General features: G+C 38.0%; 2 protein-coding genes across 4 annotated transcripts in view; one reads left to right on the top strand and one right to left on the bottom strand.

The window, feature by feature from the left end:
- Positions 1 to 12,084, top strand: part of wnk1a (WNK lysine deficient protein kinase 1a) — a 30,622-nt gene extending 18,538 nt beyond the window's left edge. The window contains exons 7-24 of one of the 2 annotated variants that reach the window (XM_079809367.1): positions 1,752 to 1,971; positions 2,265 to 2,556; positions 2,774 to 2,904; positions 3,017 to 3,085; positions 3,205 to 3,309; positions 4,368 to 4,447; positions 4,536 to 4,680; positions 4,838 to 4,954; positions 5,371 to 5,484; positions 5,579 to 5,633; positions 5,719 to 5,859; positions 5,946 to 6,688; positions 6,969 to 7,070; positions 7,169 to 7,602; positions 7,877 to 8,076; positions 8,174 to 8,278; positions 8,372 to 8,526; positions 10,036 to 12,084. In XM_079809367.1, coding sequence (XP_079665493.1) covers positions 1,752 to 1,971; positions 2,265 to 2,556; positions 2,774 to 2,904; positions 3,017 to 3,085; positions 3,205 to 3,309; positions 4,368 to 4,447; positions 4,536 to 4,680; positions 4,838 to 4,954; positions 5,371 to 5,484; positions 5,579 to 5,633; positions 5,719 to 5,859; positions 5,946 to 6,688; positions 6,969 to 7,070; positions 7,169 to 7,602; positions 7,877 to 8,076; positions 8,174 to 8,278; positions 8,372 to 8,526; positions 10,036 to 10,317 — 3,490 coding nt within the window. In that variant the 3' untranslated portion in view covers positions 10,318 to 12,084. The remainder of the gene's footprint in view (positions 1 to 1,751; positions 1,972 to 2,264; positions 2,557 to 2,773; positions 2,905 to 3,016; positions 3,086 to 3,204; positions 3,310 to 4,367; positions 4,448 to 4,535; positions 4,681 to 4,837; positions 4,955 to 5,370; positions 5,485 to 5,578; positions 5,634 to 5,718; positions 5,860 to 5,945; positions 6,689 to 6,968; positions 7,071 to 7,168; positions 7,603 to 7,876; positions 8,077 to 8,173; positions 8,279 to 8,371; positions 8,527 to 10,035) is intronic. The other variant, XM_079809368.1, reaches the window with a different exon arrangement.
- Positions 11,922 to 16,859, bottom strand: rad52 (RAD52 homolog, DNA repair protein). Of its 2 annotated transcripts, XM_079809373.1 has the most exons (11): positions 16,435 to 16,859; positions 16,187 to 16,288; positions 15,977 to 16,070; positions 15,812 to 15,879; positions 15,611 to 15,729; positions 14,372 to 14,447; positions 14,008 to 14,285; positions 13,744 to 13,922; positions 13,551 to 13,628; positions 12,481 to 12,708; positions 11,922 to 12,218 (listed from the first exon to the last, which is right to left on the bottom strand). In XM_079809373.1, exons 1-11 carry the CDS (start codon positions 16,498 to 16,500, stop codon positions 12,157 to 12,159), a joined length of 1,350 nt encoding a protein of 449 aa, XP_079665499.1. In that variant the 5' UTR covers positions 16,501 to 16,859; the 3' UTR covers positions 11,922 to 12,156. The 2 variants fall into 2 exon arrangements, with proteins under 2 accessions (XP_079665499.1, XP_079665500.1); XM_079809374.1 differs by lacking the exon at positions 13,551 to 13,628 and having other exon boundaries at positions 12,021 to 12,218.
- Positions 16,860 to 18,027: the final 1,168 nt, after the last annotated feature.

Below are 18,027 nucleotides of genomic sequence, written 5' to 3'. Positions count from 1 at the left end.
CTCAAACATGCATGCATTGTAGTCTGGGACTAACTTAAACCTGGGGCCTATACCATGAAGCTGGTTTAGCTGGCTAACCAGATATGTTTAAGCTTAGTTTGTGCCAAACCTGGGTTTTAGGTACCATTAAAGTGGTTTGGCTTTTAGCTGTGTTCATCTCCATAGTAACTTGCGTTCCACGGCTAACCTGCTCCAGGACAGGTTATGTTCTGGAAAAGAGATCAAACTGAAATTGGACCAATCAGCTGTGAGCAAAGTGACAATAAAGTCACGCCCCCTGTTTCTACTCCAAATTAAAGGTCACTACAGAGCATCTGGCTTTTAACAATGCTCATTTATAAAAATAATTTTGAATGATTTTGATATAATTTATGTAATTATTATACCCTTAATCAATTACACATGTATAATTTTAGTTAATCAATCATTAATAGACACTTTGTTAAAATTAATATAAATAGCGTATATAAAGGTCATACAAATAAGCTTTAAAATCAATAAATAAAGCTCAAAAAATTACTACATATATGCTTAAATGTTCAATTCTCTATATATCAACTAAACTTCATAACTTTTACTTACACTGACGTAGTGAATATTTTCTTTAAGTTGTCCTCTTTCATAGACTGCTCTTTTCTTCTTGCTGTGTAAATTTGTTTAAATTCTTAATATTTTTCAATCATGTAATATTCTGCAGAAGCCTGAATAGATTAGTTTGGTTTTGTCAACTCAAAACTAATCCTGTAACCCTGAGTTTGTTAAACTACCATCATGGTACAGGCCCCTGGTCTGTGAAACCGGGGGATGGTGTCTCTTCTGACTGAGGTCTATGTTATTACCACATGATTAATTATTTAAAAATGTCTTTAGTATCTTTGCGTTTACATGCACATTCGTAACCCGATTATTCTTAATTACCTGACAATACATGAGGTCATTTGAAATGTGTTAACCTTTTTTTTCGTTTTCAGAGTAAAGTCACAGATTAAGCATAAACCTGTTTTCTTATTTTATGCAGCCAACAGGGGGAAAGTTTGTACAAGTTTCCCTCTGACATTTTGGAATATTCTGGGACTTTTACATCTCTTATTTAGCATCGCCACTCCCATAACAAATGAAATATCAGTTATATCAGAATAAATATGTTTTGATGCCACTACAGGGGGAATAAAGTGTTTGTTTACAAAGTTGTGTAAACACCGTTTTTGTTATTGATTTGCATGTAAACCAACAAAACTGATTATTTCAGTTAGATCTTTATGCATGAAATTTTATTTATGATTTATTGATGTTTTGGTCACACAAGCTGTATCTGGCATTTAATTCAATGTAAACTCTTGTAGCTTCTCTCTGGGTCGTGTCGTCACAGGATTACTAAGACACTTCATATATACAATATTTAACACATTCAGATTTACTAGATATGCACAATAATCCATTTTCTTTCTTTGATTAATATATTGATACTTTCTCGTTGTTATATTGGTACATAAACAACATTTCAATACACATGTATATATTGAGTAAAACGTGTATGTATTTAATAAAACTTGAGTATTTTAAACTAGCGTTTGAATGTGTGACCCAGTCTGTTTAATTAGGTAATATAATCTAAGATACATGATTTATTTTGAGATTTCATAGGTTTGTTCTGTATGGACATACGTTATTAATGTTATTTGTGCAGGTTCTAAGTTTTAAATGAGATTTTGTGTGTTTAATTGATTCATCTCCATTTTCTTTTTTTTTAGGTATTGCATCAAGGACCTCCTAAGTCATGCGTTTTTCCAGGAGGAGACTGGGGTTCGTGTAGAACTGGCTGAGGAGGATGATGGACAGCTGGTGGCCATAAAGTTGTTGCTGCGCATTGAGGATGTCAAGAAACTTAAAGGGAAATACAAAGAGAATGAAGCCATCGAGTTCTCCTTCGATTTAAGTAAAGACGTCCCAGATGATGTTGCCCAAGAAATGGTACTTGGATTTCTGTTCTGTTAACCAACTAAAGATTCAAACCTTATTTTATTGAATCTTGAAATGGATAATTTGTGGACTTCATTGTAATTTTCAATATTTATAGTAATTCTACAGACTTTCAGTACATAAAATCCCCCGTGGTCGCCTTTTTTAATAATGACTAATCGTTGTCATTTTCAATATTTATAGTAGTTCCACAGACTTTCAGTACATAAAATCCCCCCTGGTCGCCTTTTTTAATAATGACTAATTGTTGTCATTTGAAGTTTAATTATGCTTTCTTCCTCCAGGTCGAGTCGGGGTATGTTTGTGAGGGTGACCACAAGACCATCGCAAAGGCCATTAAGGACAGAGTGTCCCTGATCTCCCGTAAGAGAGAGCAGAGAAAACTTGTGAGAGAGAAACAAGAAAAGAAGATGATGGAGCAAGAGAATGATCCATCACAGCCTGGACCAGATACTAACCCCACAACCAAGCTCCCTGTTCCTGCTCCAGCCTCAGTCATCATGGAGTCTGAGGAGCCAGAAGCAGACCAGCACCAACAACTGCAGCAGCAGCAGCAGCCTGGAGCCTCTGCTTCCAGTTAGTGTTGCAAAACTGTTATTTGCTCTACTTTCAATTCAAAGAACTTTTATTGACATAATTGTGTTTACACGCAACATTGCCAAAGCATTTTACACCGTATGTAATGACAAGAAAAAGAAATATACAAAACAGTAAACAGCACAAAATTGTTTTGGACATTCATCAGACATTTGTGATGAAAGATACTATAGTAAAATATATGTATGTTTTGCAGCTGTAGGTTTTGTCGACCCTCAAGGTTTAGTGACTGTCCCTGAGGCTCACCCTGCCCAGCCAGGCACATCTTTCAACACCATACAGACCGATCCGCAGCCACAGCACACCATGACCCATCCACAGGGCATGGTGAGCCTTTTCTTATCTATTCAAACAGAGCTAGTTGTGTTCAATAAAACACTGTATTCTTTGAAGGTTGTTATTTTTTTGTCTTACTTGCTAAATTTCTTCCCCACATCAGTCGCAGCAGCTGAGCAGTACTTTGACCCCAGTCCCCATCCCCCAGGCTGGAACTGTGGCCACACCTCAGGTACACTTCACATGATCTATAACATGACCAAAACATCTTGCTCTATGTATCTGTTGTTTGTTAAACATAAACCAGACTTATAAAAGCCCTTTTAATGTATACATGAACTCCTCTGTCAGGCCTCTCTGCCCCCTGCTGTTCAGCCTACCGTCCCCCTGCAGTACCAACAGCCACCTCAAGATGGCAGCGCTCCTCAGGCACTGCAAGGCCCTCAAGTCTTACAGGTATAGCATGAATAGTGCCCTCTGGTGGCTGATCTTACATCTTCCATTGGCCTGCATGTTGCTTGATGAATGTTCTGTGCTTTATGCACAACATCCTACTCAGTGGCATTAATACTACTGTTCTTTACTTCTCCATCTCTTTCTTGCATGCTGGCTGCTCTTACATGTTTGTCAGATATGGGCATGTCAACTCAGCCCTCCTGTTTTCTCACCACCTCCAAATGCTGAACAACTCTATTTTCTATATCAGGCCTGTCAGGTACTAGCTGTGCCTAACACTGTGGTGTGTGAATTAGCAGTTTGCCGAAGTGGGTTTTTAGTGCTGATTACAATATCTACAGTGCTGAGGGCTGATATAATGCTACTTTTACACAATATTTTCTCAAATTATTTAAAATGCCAAAGAAAAAATATATTTTCTTGAATCTCAGTTTTCAGTGAATTGAGGAAATATTGTGAAAAATAAATGTTCTTTTAATGTCAGTAATTTAGTGAACTCTACCATTCAAAAGTCTGGGGTCGCTAATTTTTCACGTTTTTAAGTCTCTTATGCTCACCAAGGCTGCATTTATTTGATTAAAAATAAGAACGGTGTCATTTGATCCTTCAGAAATCATTCTAATATGCTGATTTAGTGCTCAAAAAAATTTCTTATTATGTTGGAAACAGTTGCGCTGCTTAATATTTGTAGTTTTTTTTCAGGATTCCTTAAATAAAAAGTTAAAAAGAACAGCATCTATTTGAAACACAAATCTTTTGAAGCATTATACATTTCATTACTTTTGATCAATTTAATGAATTCTTGCTGAGTAAAAGTATTCACAAAAATGTCTGACCCAAAACTTTTGAAACACCAGTGTATGTCCCATTTACTGTCAATAAATTGTTGTCTATGCAGACAGGCTCCTCCCCCAAAAGCTTGTAGGCTTGAGTCACCACAAACCAACAATTTACAACAAGCCTTTTTGTCTAGATGAAGATCATCTGCTCCATGTGATTGTGTGTTATGGGTGATTGTGACTTGGATTCTGATATTCTAGTTTGATTCTCTATCACAGGCACCACTGAGTGTGTCCCAACCGCAGCCAGTAGAGCAGACACAACCTCAAACATCTATGGTTCCAGCCTCCACGGAAAGGTGAAACATCTTTTTAATAATTCATGTGTATTAATATTGACCTTCCATTAGTGAGAAGTTGAACCAATTATGTTTTTGGTTCCTTCAGTGGCCACTCTGATGCCGCATCTGGTCTGAGCGATGGCAACGAGGGCAGGCATGAGGGTCGCTCTATGAAACGAGCCCAACGCCGCTCTGTACGCAGCCGCTCACGCCACGAAAAGATAGCCAAGGGCAAGCTCAATGTGCTGAATGTAAGTTAAGCTCAAATTATTTGTTTTTAATATTGGTATAATATATTTGCTATTTATGTGTTTACTATAATAAATGTGTGATTTATGAGCACAAAAAATAAGTATATTTAATAATATAATTAATTTAATTGAAATATTGATCTGTTTGTTTTTGTAGATTTCTAATATAGGTGACCGAGTCGCTGAATGTCAGCTGGAAACCCACAACAGGAAGATGGTCACATTCAAGTTTGATTTGGATGGAGATAATCCTGTAGAAATTGCTGAAATTATGGTAAACTTTTCTCTCACTTACTTTCACCCTTTTTCAGTATAGTGGATTGGCCTGGGAATTGGCGTAGACCTCCATTCAAAATAATAAAAAATTTGTATTATTGATTCAATATACTTTTATTTTGACATGTGATATGTAACTGCCTGTGTTTACATACATTTTGCATCATACAAGAATTTACAAAATTTTTCGCAACGGCTAAAACCTATCGCATGTGTCTCAAGACGCATATTTTCAAACTTATTTTAACATGACACTGCATCTTACAATTGTGCACTCATACGTGAGACACCAGGACCTGTGACCGCACAACGGTCAAAGATGTCCATCTGCTTGGAAAACAAGCACAGTGAATATAATAGTGGACTAGGATAGTTTTCCCAAGTTGTGTGTAACTTCTCTTTGTTTTGTATTAGGTCAAAAGTGATTTTATCTTGGAGAGCGAGCGGGAGTTCTTCATAGATCAGGTTCGAGAGGTCATTCAGATGGCAGATCAGAAAGGAAAAGCTCTGAAAAACAGCCAAACTCCGGTATCTACTATGATTTTCAAATCTTAAGACTAAATTTGAGCAATAATTTGAGGACTATAAAATGAAATTCTCCCCTTAACATTTGTCACTTCAGGTGATCAATAATTTGGCCCAGCAAGTACCTGAAATTTCTACATCCAGTGTGCCTGGTAAGTACTTTAGTAGTGAAGTTTTTACATTTTATCTGCCCACATCTTGCATCCTGTATCATTTGTCATATTTCACATTTAACAGGTGTGCCACCTAGCGTAGCAGCACAGGTTGTACATTCAGCAGGCCGGCGCTTCATAGTTAGTCCAGTGCCGGAAGCACGACTTCGGGAACCTTTGTTTGGACCTCCTTCTGCGAACACATCATTTGAAGACTCCACACCAGGTCTGATTTACACATCCGCAGAAAAAGATTGCTTAAACATATTTCAAACATTCAGACTGATTGTATCCATGCATTCTCATTTCCAGCATCTGATCCCACATCAGTCATCAGTGTTCAGCAGGAACAAGTCAACATTACCCCTGGTTCAACCCAGATTTCTGTGGTACCAGCCACACCTGTAGGTCCTGCCCCAGAGAGCTGTATTCCTCCTACTTCTCAGTCATTATACCAGAGCCCTGTACCACCAGCCACTGCAAATCTGATAGTGGTCAGCACTCAAGTAACCACTCCTACACCATCTACCACTCAGCAAACTAGTACAGGGAGGACATCTCCCTCCCCAGCCCCAGCCGAATCACCAGAACCACGTCGGCTGTCACTTCCCACCCCTTTCCAGACTCCTCAAAATATTGTGGGTCAACAGGCTGAGAGCAGTAGCTTGGATCAAGCTACCACCCAGCAGGTGCAAGTCGGCCCCTCTGCTATCCCTGTGACGCAACCAACTGGGACAGCAGATGGTGAAGGTGATGTACTGGGGAAGCCCCCTGGAATTGAAGACATTCACGCTTTAGACCAGAAGTTGCGTTCCCTTTTCAAGGACTCCTCCCAGAGCTCCTCCACCCAACCTGATGGATCTGGAGAGCCATCAACCTCCTCCCCACCCAACACTATCAGCACAAACACCCCTGGCTTGGTCTCCAGTGTGACGCCTCCCAGTTTATCTCTCAGTTCCAGTGGGAACTTTGCACCTGGTGCATTTGCCTCCGTTGGGACACCGACAAGCCATGCCCAGACTTCATCTGCAGATCTGTCACCACAAAGGCCACAGGTGGGGACAGTTGCTAATTAAGCGTTTATATTGGTATTTGGATGATACACTGACATGTTTCCTTATTTAAATTGAAAGGAAAATACTTTTTACTTGCTTAAATGACATGCTTAGAGTAATGAGAATACAAAGATTACGTTTCTAAAACCTTGGCACATTAATTTCAAACTGCATTTTATTTAATTGTTTTATTGCTTTACTGTAGACACTCTTATTTGTCATTGACCCATTAATACATTGTGGTAGCATTATTACACTTTTTATACATTCTCTTTTAAAGACCTCCATAGCTGTAAATCAACCAGATGGACAGACAAGCACTGAGGAGAAAGAGCCAGTGACTTCACCAGTTGAAAAAGCTTTCAAACTTGGCCGATTTCAGGTAGCCTTATAGTCTTGTCAGTGTGCACTAGGGTTCCTATTTTATTGCCTGAAAGATTTAAACCGCAAGTTCATTCACATCCTCTGTCTACATTTCAGGTTTCTGTGGCCAGTGATCAAGACCCAGGCAGTGCTCCAGATCCAACAGTCGTAGTCTCATCTTCCTCCATCACCCCTTCTTCAACAGCATCATCGTCCTCCTCATCATCTTCATCATCTCTCTCTAGCCCTGAAAACACAGTTCATAAATCTCAGACCCCTCCCAGGGTCAGCCCTGAACCAGTCTCATCCATCACTACAGTTGGCCGCTTTCAGGTTACCTCCAGCACTGACATCAAAGTGGGCCGCTTTTCAGTGACCCCAGCAGAAGGAAAGACCTTCTCCATAAGCTCCTCTGAGGAACCAGACACCGCTAAAGAGTCTAAAATGACTGCTTCTAACATGTCCATCACCAATCATTACCTCAGCAGTGACAATGACTCTGAACCAGAAGATGAGGGCCTTAAACAAGAGATGAACAAGCTCAGGGAGAGGTACATTGATCTTTTTATTGTGACTTTAATTGTTCATGTTTGACTCTGTAAAGACAATCATGTGTCATGTGATTTCTATTTTATTTTTTTAATATATATATATATATATATATACACACAGACAAGCACACGCACGCACACATGCATTTAGCAGAGGATTTCATCCCAAGCAAATTACAAAAGAAGGAATAAAAGCAATTTATCCTCACCCTCATCAAAATAAAAAGCAATTTGTTGTCTTCATCAATTTGTGACCTTTCATTTCTTTTTGCAGACATATGGTTGAGATCCAGGCATTACAAAATAAACAGAAAAAAGAAATCGAGGAACTCTTTACACGTCTGGGCAAAACGCCGCCCTCTGTGGTGGTCCCTCCCACCATGGCTATTGCGGCAGCAAGGCGGAAACCCACTAAGGGCAAGGGGAATAAGTCAAGAAATGGTAGTGGCACTCAAGCCGGTTCTTTTCAACAAGGTAACAGAGCTTGCCTTAGTGGTTTACATCCAACTGTAACATCCTGCTCAGGCCTTGTGATAAAATGGCTTGAAAACTGTTGTTTGGTTTTGTACAGGGAACAAGCAAGCTCTACAAAGTGGTCAAAGATCAGTCAGTCAGTCTGCCACTGGGAAGATTTCAACTTCTGGAACGGTACCAAGCTCAAAGGTTAATTTGCAAGGTATGACTCACTATTTTAGTTAGAAAATTAATTCATCTTTTTTTTTTTCTTCTCAAACTGCTCAAGTTCTAATCTGTTGATTGTAACCTGTAGGGACCACGAGTCCAGTAAGAGAAGAGAATGGACAGAGCCATGACCAGGACCAAGCACTAGCTACTAGTCTGCCACGCAAGGGCACATTCACCGATGACCTCCATCAGTTGGTCGATAACTGGGCCAGGGATGCCAAGAACGCACAAGCACATGGCGTACGTTAACTCTGTTCAGTATATTTTTTACTGACATAAATTTCGTTTTGATATGGATTATTGGAGAATGTTTACATGATAGCACAGTACATGCGTAGCCAGCAGGGTCAGAAATTAACGTTGGCTTGGGACAAACATTTTATAAAATGAACAAAAATTTTCCCCCAAATTCAAGAAAAATTAACACAATCAAAATAAATCTATTACAGCTGTCATGAAATGAAATGATTGCATTTAGATCTGCTCATGTTGCATCAGATTTCTTTTTACACACCATTATAACCAATCACATACTTCTGTTTAGCTTATTAGTGCAGTGGCCAATCAGAGGCATTTAAATCACCCGTGAAAATTCCAGAGTGTATTCAGTATGCATGCTGAAATCTGCACACTCATGAATTTTCTTCATAAACAACAAAGTGCACATACGATGTAAGAGAGATTCATTTTATAGTGTGCACAGCTTCCATTATTATAACAGAAGTGGTTATAATACGAGAGAGTCTTGATTTTCTAATGCGTAAAAAGCGATTAAATTAATTCATAAATGGTTTTGTCTGTGTAGCCAGAATATGAAGTGACTTTTTATGCATTCTATTGATCAACATTAATAATTTTTACAAAATCAACATAATAGACAATTTTTTTTGTCATATTGCAGCCCTAACATGTAATGAGTTATTTTTTTAATTTATAGGCTATTTACATTATGCAATTGTGTAAATACATGTATGCCACATTTGAGCAGCATTAAACAGTCTGTAAATAAACTCAAATGGAGCTTCTGTTCCACCTTTGCGGTGTAAAATAATTTTTTTGTTGATAAAATGTGATTGGTAACAGTATATAGTATTCTGATTGATTTGAAGTATTTGGTTAAATGTAAGTATTTGACACAAAAGAAAACGATAATCATTCATGATCATCATTCATTCATACATTCATTAAGGTAATGATACAAATTTACCCGTCCATGTCATAACTGAAGTATATTTTGGGCTTTAATAGTACACAATTTTTACATAACATACCCTAATAGGAACGTCCACCTGGAGGTCAGAACAAGGCTTTGCCTTTATTGCCCACCAGTAATTTTTTCAGGTTTGTGCTAGTTACTAATGTAGTACTACGGTGGTCTTAAAAGACCAAATTCAATATACACCTTATTGGTGATGTGTACTATTTACAGGCAAGCAGATGAGCCCAGAACATCCCACCGTTTTTAGTGATTGAAATACTGCAGCAGGTGCTGTATATGGATCTCAAGTGCCTAAAACCTGCATTTCGTTCACATATTTTTGTTTTTCATCTTTTGAGAGGTGACCTAAATATTACGAGACCAATGGGAAAATTGCTGTTCTATGGATGTTTTGCCCTCTGGGTCTCTGTGCCAGTCATGTGACTGATAATGTTGTGCATTTTAGCATGGTTTGAGTGACCAATCAAGAAAACTGTTTGTTTCATAATGAAAAACTTGTACTTATCAAAGTCAACTGTCTTCCTCCTCAGATGATGCCACGAAAATATTCTGCACCAGGCCAGCTTTGTTCCATGGCTGGTAACATGCCGGCCAACCCCACAACTGGACGGAAGGGTTCACTGTGTGTGAACAATCAGCAGTTTGGCTACACCGGTCCCACCTACAGCATGCCTCAGTGGCCTCAGGTGGGCCCGCTGTCATCCACGACTCCCCCTGCAGGACTACAACAGGGCTTCCTCGTTCCCTCAGGAGCTCCCCAATCTGGAAACAGCTGCGGGTCAACCAATCTACGCACCACTCAGGCGAGCTGAAACCGCTGTTGAAGGGTTGGTACAAGGAAGAGAGAAGCTGTGCCTCATGGGGTTGAGATTATCGGGCATAGTCCCTTTAGGTGGACATGTTTTATCTGACAGTTTACATTGGAAAGACTTCTAGGTCCATATAATGTGACTTGGGTTATTCAAATTTGACCTAACCTGCTGTTTCAAAGACTGAGATGAATGTGTACATTTAATAAAAAAGCAGAAAGGGTCAAACCGGGTTAAGTTGTCTTAAACATCAGATATATAGCCTTATAGTACGGATACCGTCCTTATTGTAATAAAGACTGGCAGTGAGATACAGTGATGGTGTTGCAGTTTATCTGCAGAAGAGATGCTGACATGTTAGCGAATGGATGGACTACACCACCAACACAAGTCTCAATGGGCGCCAACTGTACGTATCCTACAAAGGAGTGTAGAATGTTGGAAGATGGATAAAGAAGGTAGGACTGTGAGAAGAAACTGCATTTGAGACAGACTTCTGTTTTGTTGGTGTTTGAAATGAAAGGAAGAGGATGTGCAATTGAGGAAAGTAAAAGTAGGGTTTTATAGCTCTTCATACTTGCACGTATTTCATAGCATTGTTCATTCGTGACCTTTTTTTTAAAATATCATTTATGAAGAACTTTGTGTATCTTATATAAACAGTCACCACTACTCCCTGCCCATACCCTTTTTTTGTATGTAAGTGGATAGAATGCTTAATTTGGATTATAGATGGTTCTTGAGGGGGTGAGCATCCTGTATGCATATTAATGAAAGCACATTTCTTCATCCAATGTCCAATGTTGCTTTCATTTTGAAAGAAGCTAGCCTTAAACCACAGGATTATGTCTTCCCTTCTTTAAAAATGTCATACACACACCATGGCCCATGCAAATGTGCTGTAGTCAAAGAAATACTTGATTTTGGGCAAACCAACTTTGTTGAGAAAAGCCTGCAGCGGCAGAAGTACAGTATTAAACTACAGCACTGCATATTTATCACTCCCCCAAAACATTTTTTTCTATACAACAAATTGAGTGCCAATCGTTAGCAGAAGTGATGTCCCGTCATCTCTGAAACGATCTGCTTGACTTCTCTAGAGAAGGTAAATGTTACTGCAATGCAGAATATGCGCCGTTTAAAGGTTTAACCGAGTGGGGAGGGTTATTTGTTACTTTTGATACTTGACTGCACAGATCCAAATACTCTGTAATTGACCAGAACCACATTTAGATGAAATACCACTGATCAGTCACACTCCTGTCACACAACTGAAATTCTGAATGTTTTCACAATCCACATCTCACACTTGTTCCCATAGAAAACCGCATTATATTTGTGGGGTCAAAAATTGCTGCTGCTGATGTTTTCTGTCAATTCGTTTCATCCAGGGTCCTTTTGGTGAATATCTATGATTTTATGTATCAGTCTTGTACAAAAAAAAATGTATATATATTCAAATGCTTAATAAAACATTTTGGACTTTTTCTCCTCCCACTACATTGTGCTCTTTCTTTTTTTTTCAAGGCGTTTCCCAGAATTTTTGTAGCTATCCCCTGCCGTCAGCTACCAATAGAAATAGTAAAATAATCTGGGAATATTGTTTCGATCCTTTCCACAGATTTTTATTTGCCAAAAATCAACTTAAAATGGTCCTGCTTATGTTTGGATTTATATTACAAATTAGGAGTTGTATCAGTCAAAGAGACCACGTGACAAACATTTATTAAGTTTTCATATTCACAAATTAGTAAAAAAACATCTAGATTTAAAAACAAAAATTCTAAAAGAAAATAAATAGTTAAATTCATTGTGTCTCCAGTCTTTGTTTTTTTTTTTTCATTATGTCTCCAGTCTTCGTTTCTTCATCATCTGGCCGTGTCTGTATGGGCTCTGTTGTCCACCTTCATTAAACAGTTACAACATCATTACCACAGGTCCATAATTAAAAGAAGCTAAAGTAATTTTCTCACAATGAACAGGCGAAGTCAACAAGCTAGTTCTAGAATTGTGGGCCACAAGTCCCTGGCTATTTATATTAATGGGGACGTGTGATGTTTGCATGAGTGGAGAGACAAAACCAGAACTCGGCATGTATATACCTGCCTTATTACAAAGATTGTCAATGAGCATGTATTTATGAAGTGAACACGAGTCAGATTGTACCTGCTCCTTCTGTGGTCCTCATCTCAGAGGATCTGAATTGGCCAGATCCTCCCTGGCCTTGAGGTTGAGCTGGTGGTCTCAGGTACTGGGCTCTCTGCGGGGTCTTGCTGCGTGTCATCATCTTGTGCTGGCTCGGCGTGGTGGGACGAGGAGGTTCTGTGGAGCCTGCTGCCGGATCGTCGAGCATATCAATGCCATCCAGAGTGAAGTCCCATAATTCTGGGTCATCTGAGAAGTGAGAGTTTTATATATTTTACCTCACAATCTTAACCTTGTTCCTGTATTAAAACCCTCAGTCAAAAATGAAAACGGTCATTTACCTGTATGAACTTCTTTCTTCTGCTGAACACTTGATATGTTGAAGAATATGGGAAACCAAACAGTTAATGGGCCCCATTGACTTCCATAGTTTTTTTTTTTTCCAAGTCAATGGGGCCTATGAACTATTTGGATACCAACTTTCCTCAAAATATCTTCTTTTGTGTTCAGCAGAAGAAAGAAGTTCATACAAGTTTGGAACAACATGAGTGTGAGTAAATGACAGAATTTGCATTTTTGGGTCCATTTAATCAGATTAGTGAGAAGAAAATTCTGCCATTTACTCATACTTGTGTAATTTTAAAACCCATAATATCTTGAAATGTAAAAAAAATAAATAAAAGAGCAAAATTATTGGATATACTGGCCATGTTTTTCAAATCACAAAGGAGGACTGGTAGTAATTTTTTGCGTGTTTAATATTACTTTAAAGCAGGGTTTTAAAATTGTGTGATGCCAAGGACCCCCAAATATTTTAATATACATAGTCAATGCTGTTTGCAAATTAAATAACTCTTTTATTGTCACTGTACTAAAGCTAAATCAAATTATAAGTATATCTATTTATTTCCTACTGTTATAATGTCAATATAATTTGTAAATGTTGAAAATCATTGTTAAATATATTTAATATTTCAAGTTATGTTATCACTGGCACAGGGCCGTCTCCAAAGGGGGGCATTCGCGAGCCACTGTTTAATCATGTGATCATGTTACTAATGCACCTCGTGTTTCTTAAAAATATCCCTTACCAGCCAGATACTCCTCCTTTTTAGTTGTCACCAGGTGTCCGTTTGGTGTACTGTGGTTAACACGACCTACAGCCTGTCCTAAAACAATAAACCCACCGATGGACAACGCTACACACCTGACACTCCTGCAGGCAAAGGCTTGAATGTTTTATACTCATGGCTTAAACATGAACCCTTAGATTTTCCATCACACCTTGCTTGGACTGCACCGTGCAAGCGTTTGACGGCTGGTTTTTCTGCTCCTGTAGCAACTTCTTCGCCTCCATGTCCTGTCTGAACTTTTGCTGCAGCTGCTGCTGTCTCAGCTTCCTCTGCTGCTTGGAGTCCAGTGGAGGATCAGACGAGGACAGGTCAGCCATGTCAGCTGCTGACCTAACAACGTGGAGAAAAGCAGATTTATCACAAGTGCAGCTGGCTAGTGTTGTAGCCGAAGTTAGTTAGCACCAAATAAATCCACCTTGAGGTGTTGCTGGGCCTGTTTTCAGAATCCTGGTGAGCTGACATGTTGCCAGAATGTGCTGCCGTGTTTGTCAATGAAGTCCTGGATCCAGTGCCGCTCTCATGCCCTCCTCGTACAGGGCGACTTCCTATTCGCTCAAAGGGGATGTTGGCTGCTTCCGCCGGTTTGATAAATTCCCTGCTGTTGGCTCGGGCCAGGCTGTCGAACCTGGCCTTCTCCACGGACGGCTCGCCGTCACTGCGTTTGGTTTTGTCCGGGTCTAAAGGAGGAGGTGGCTGCCATAACAGGAAAGACACTGTATTTCAGGGACAAAAATTAAGAAAATACATTTGGCCCAAATGTTTAGAAGATTACTTCTTACCTGCTTTGGTATTTTATTGATGGCTATGAGATATTCCTTATTCAGAATACAGTTCCCAAGCGCATTTCCAAAACACCTTGTTGTAAAATAAATATCAAATTAATTAAATTAATATTATATAAGGTATAATGTACAGTCAGCCGGAACATTATACACTATATAAAAATTTTACATCTTGACAGGGTGATCAGTATGGAGGACGGGAAAAGACTTAAATATAAATAAATGAATAAATACGTAAATGCCGAAATAAATAAATAAATGTATAAATACATAAATAAATAAATATAGAAATACATAAATAAATAAATAAATAAATGCAGAAATAAATGAATAAATAAATAATTAAATTCTGAAATAATTAAATTCTGTAATAAATAAATGCAGATATGCATAAATGAATGAATACATAAATAAATACATTTGTCAAAAGTATAATTTGTAATTGTGCTATTTTTGTATCATTTGTGTTATACCATAATTTTTCTACATTTATTTATGTATTTCTACATTTATTTATGTATTTCTATATTTATTTCTTCATATATTTATTAATTAATTAATTTATGTATTTATACATTTATTTATTTCTGCATTTACGTATTTATTTATTTATGTATTTATACTTAAGTAATTTCTCGTCCTCCATAGATCAGAAGCCTGTTGGGAAGTGGAGGGGGTTTTATATCACCTATTAAAAGATATTTATTTTGTGATAATCAGCTGACTATATATTGTCCAACTTATTATATGGCTTCTTATGAAATAAATACATTTATGGACATGAAACTGAGTTTATATAAAAATATAGCAGGAAATATATATTACTGTTCAAAAATTTGGTGTCTGTAATATTTCTTTGTTTTCTTAAGCATTTATTTGATCAAAAATAAAGAAAAAATAAGTATATTTTATCAAAATGTCAAACAACAGTTTATATTATATATTACATTTTAATTTATTCTTGTGATGTCAAAGATTAATTTTCAGCATCATAACGGTCTTCAGTGTCACATGATTCTTCGGAAATAGTTCTAATATGTTGATTTTCTTGTTATCAATGTTGAAAACATATTTTTGTAGAAACTGTGACGTTTTTCAGGATTCTTTGAGGAATATAAAGTTCAAGAGAACAGCATTTATTTGAAACAGAAATCATTTGTAACATTATAAAGGCCTTTACTGTCACTTGAGATACATTTATAATATAGCCCCCCCCCAATTGACAGAAATCATTACTTGAGTGCCCGTTTCAGTCCATCCGTGACGGCTTCTTTTCTTGCTTTCTCCAGTGACAGAGCTTTGGATTTGAGGCCTTCACTCACCCCATATCCTACATCCTCATGGAACGAGCCATCCTATGGAAAAGACATTGAAGAAACAGAATGGTACATGTATGACGCTCACAATGCTGTGTGTCCATCCCGTCAGAACGCTTACCTTCAATTGGACCTTCACAAAGGCACTGACTCCAACATAAAATTTCCCATTGATAAGGTCCACAAAGTCTATAACACAAGATTGACCACATCCCCTTTCATAAACAAGCTCAGAATAAATAGAATGTCTGAGAATCTGTCCCTGGCGGGATGTCCGTGTCCTTACCAACATTTTGCTGAGATATTGAGTGTGACCATCCATTATACCCAAACATTTCATTGGCCAGGCTTATAACTCTGTGACCTTCGATATAGCACACCTGCAAAAACAGAGCAAATGTCAAATAATCTGGAAAACAGCAAGAGATAATCAACCACACATTAAATGTGCAAGGCTAAATATTGAGAAGCGTATAAGAAACACATAAATTCTCACCTTTTGTCCTCCTCCAGCCTGTCTGGAGCTGATATATTCAGGTCCCAGTTTCTGCCGCAGTGCATTCTGGACTGCCTGGTATTCCTCTGCAGTGTATGCATACTACAACAAACATGCACAGTTACAAATGCATTCTAAACTCCGGGGATATTATTATAACACATTATGAATAGTGTTTTCTGTAGCTCTTCACATAATGTCAAAATGACCATTACAAAGTGTTCAAATCTGTCCCCTAAAACACATACCTGCCCAAAACACGTGCTGGTTTCATGAGGTTTCCTCTCCTCTTGCCTTCCATTGCAGTTATCCATGTGTGTTCTCTGATCGCCTGGTCTCAAAAGCCGTCAATATTCTCTTTTAAACGATGTTGGATATGTATAATGTGAGTGGAGGTCGCTAAACTGTAACAACAGGAAGTCTGACCCAACATTACGCGCTAGTGTACGCCCATAGTGCGCTACCCCACTTTCTGTCGACGAGCCGACAAATGTTACTTGTAAGCGTTGAGTCAATGTTTCTATGGGAACATTCTAATATAAAAACCAGACGCCGAGCATTATTTGTTTGAGCGTTTGAAAACTCCCGCGCCACAACGTTTACGCCCCGCCCAGTCATCCGTGCGTAACACGTCATAAAGACGTGGAGAAATCCAGTGAATGTAGTCGAGTTAGAGTCCCCATGAAATCAAAATTTAAGGGTTTTTTTGCTTTTAGTATGAATATTTTAGCCTTAATGTTATCTATAAAATATGTGTTCCAAAATTAAAAGCTCTCTAGAATTTAAAGTGCCCTGCCCCTATATTATAAATAGACACTGAAGCTGCCTAGAATTGGTCACTTGTTCACACATGTACTTATTTCACATGGTGAATGGCTAGGGTTGCCACCTTCAGTGTGGCAAAATAAGGGACACCCATTCACGACACGTCGACCCCCCCCCCCCCCCCCCCCCCCCGGAAAAAAATAGCCTAAAAAACAATTGCATAAAGGACAGAAATAAAGAATACGTCATGAAATGATTATTTCAACCTTAACAACTTGACAGCTCAATAATAAACCATAAGAAAACATAAGATCAAGTATGTGAACTTGCAACAGAACACATGCATGCTATATTATTTTACATTTGATTATTTTATTTAATTCTAAAGAACTCTTAGCCTATTTGGTGCACTTATGACGCCTCATGATGTCCAAACCTGTATGAGTTTCTTTGTTCTGCTGTACACAAAAGAAGATATTTTGAAGAAAGTTTGTACCAGGCTGCTTTGGGGGCACGATTGACTTCCACAGTAATCTTCCTATGTGTTCAACATAACAAAGAAATGTATACATGTTTGGAACAACTTGAGGGTGAATAAATGATGACAGAATTTTCATTTTTGGGTGAACTGTCCCTTTAAGCCGTCATTCTGAACCAGTAGGCCTAATCACTTTTTTGAATTTTTTAAAAATGTTTATTTTCTTTGAATAATTTACTTAAATTATGACTATATTATCGTGTAATTATTTGTCCCATTTTTATCTAAATATTTTTTAAATGTCATAAACTTTATATGACAGGATTATTTATTATGTATGATATAGCCTAGCTAAATTATAAATTAATAATAACATTTATTAGGCTATAATCTATTAATTAACCTGTCTAAAAAATAATAATTCTGTCTGCCAAGCTCTGATAATGTATTTGAATATTATATTAATATATTATCCATTAAAAAAAACTATAGGCCTACCTTTAGAAGCACGGATGTGTGTGTCACATAGACCGATCTGTCACCAAAGTCAGTCAGTCTGAGACACTGAAATGCTTCTCATAAAGTGTGCAGTTGGCCT

This window comes from Gobio gobio (genome assembly GCF_949357685.1).
Source record: "Gobio gobio genome assembly, chromosome: 25".
NCBI lineage: Eukaryota > Metazoa > Chordata > Actinopteri > Cypriniformes > Gobionidae > Gobio > Gobio gobio.
The sequence above is the reverse complement of the archived record's forward strand: the minus strand, read 5'-3'. Positions and strand labels throughout refer to the sequence as shown.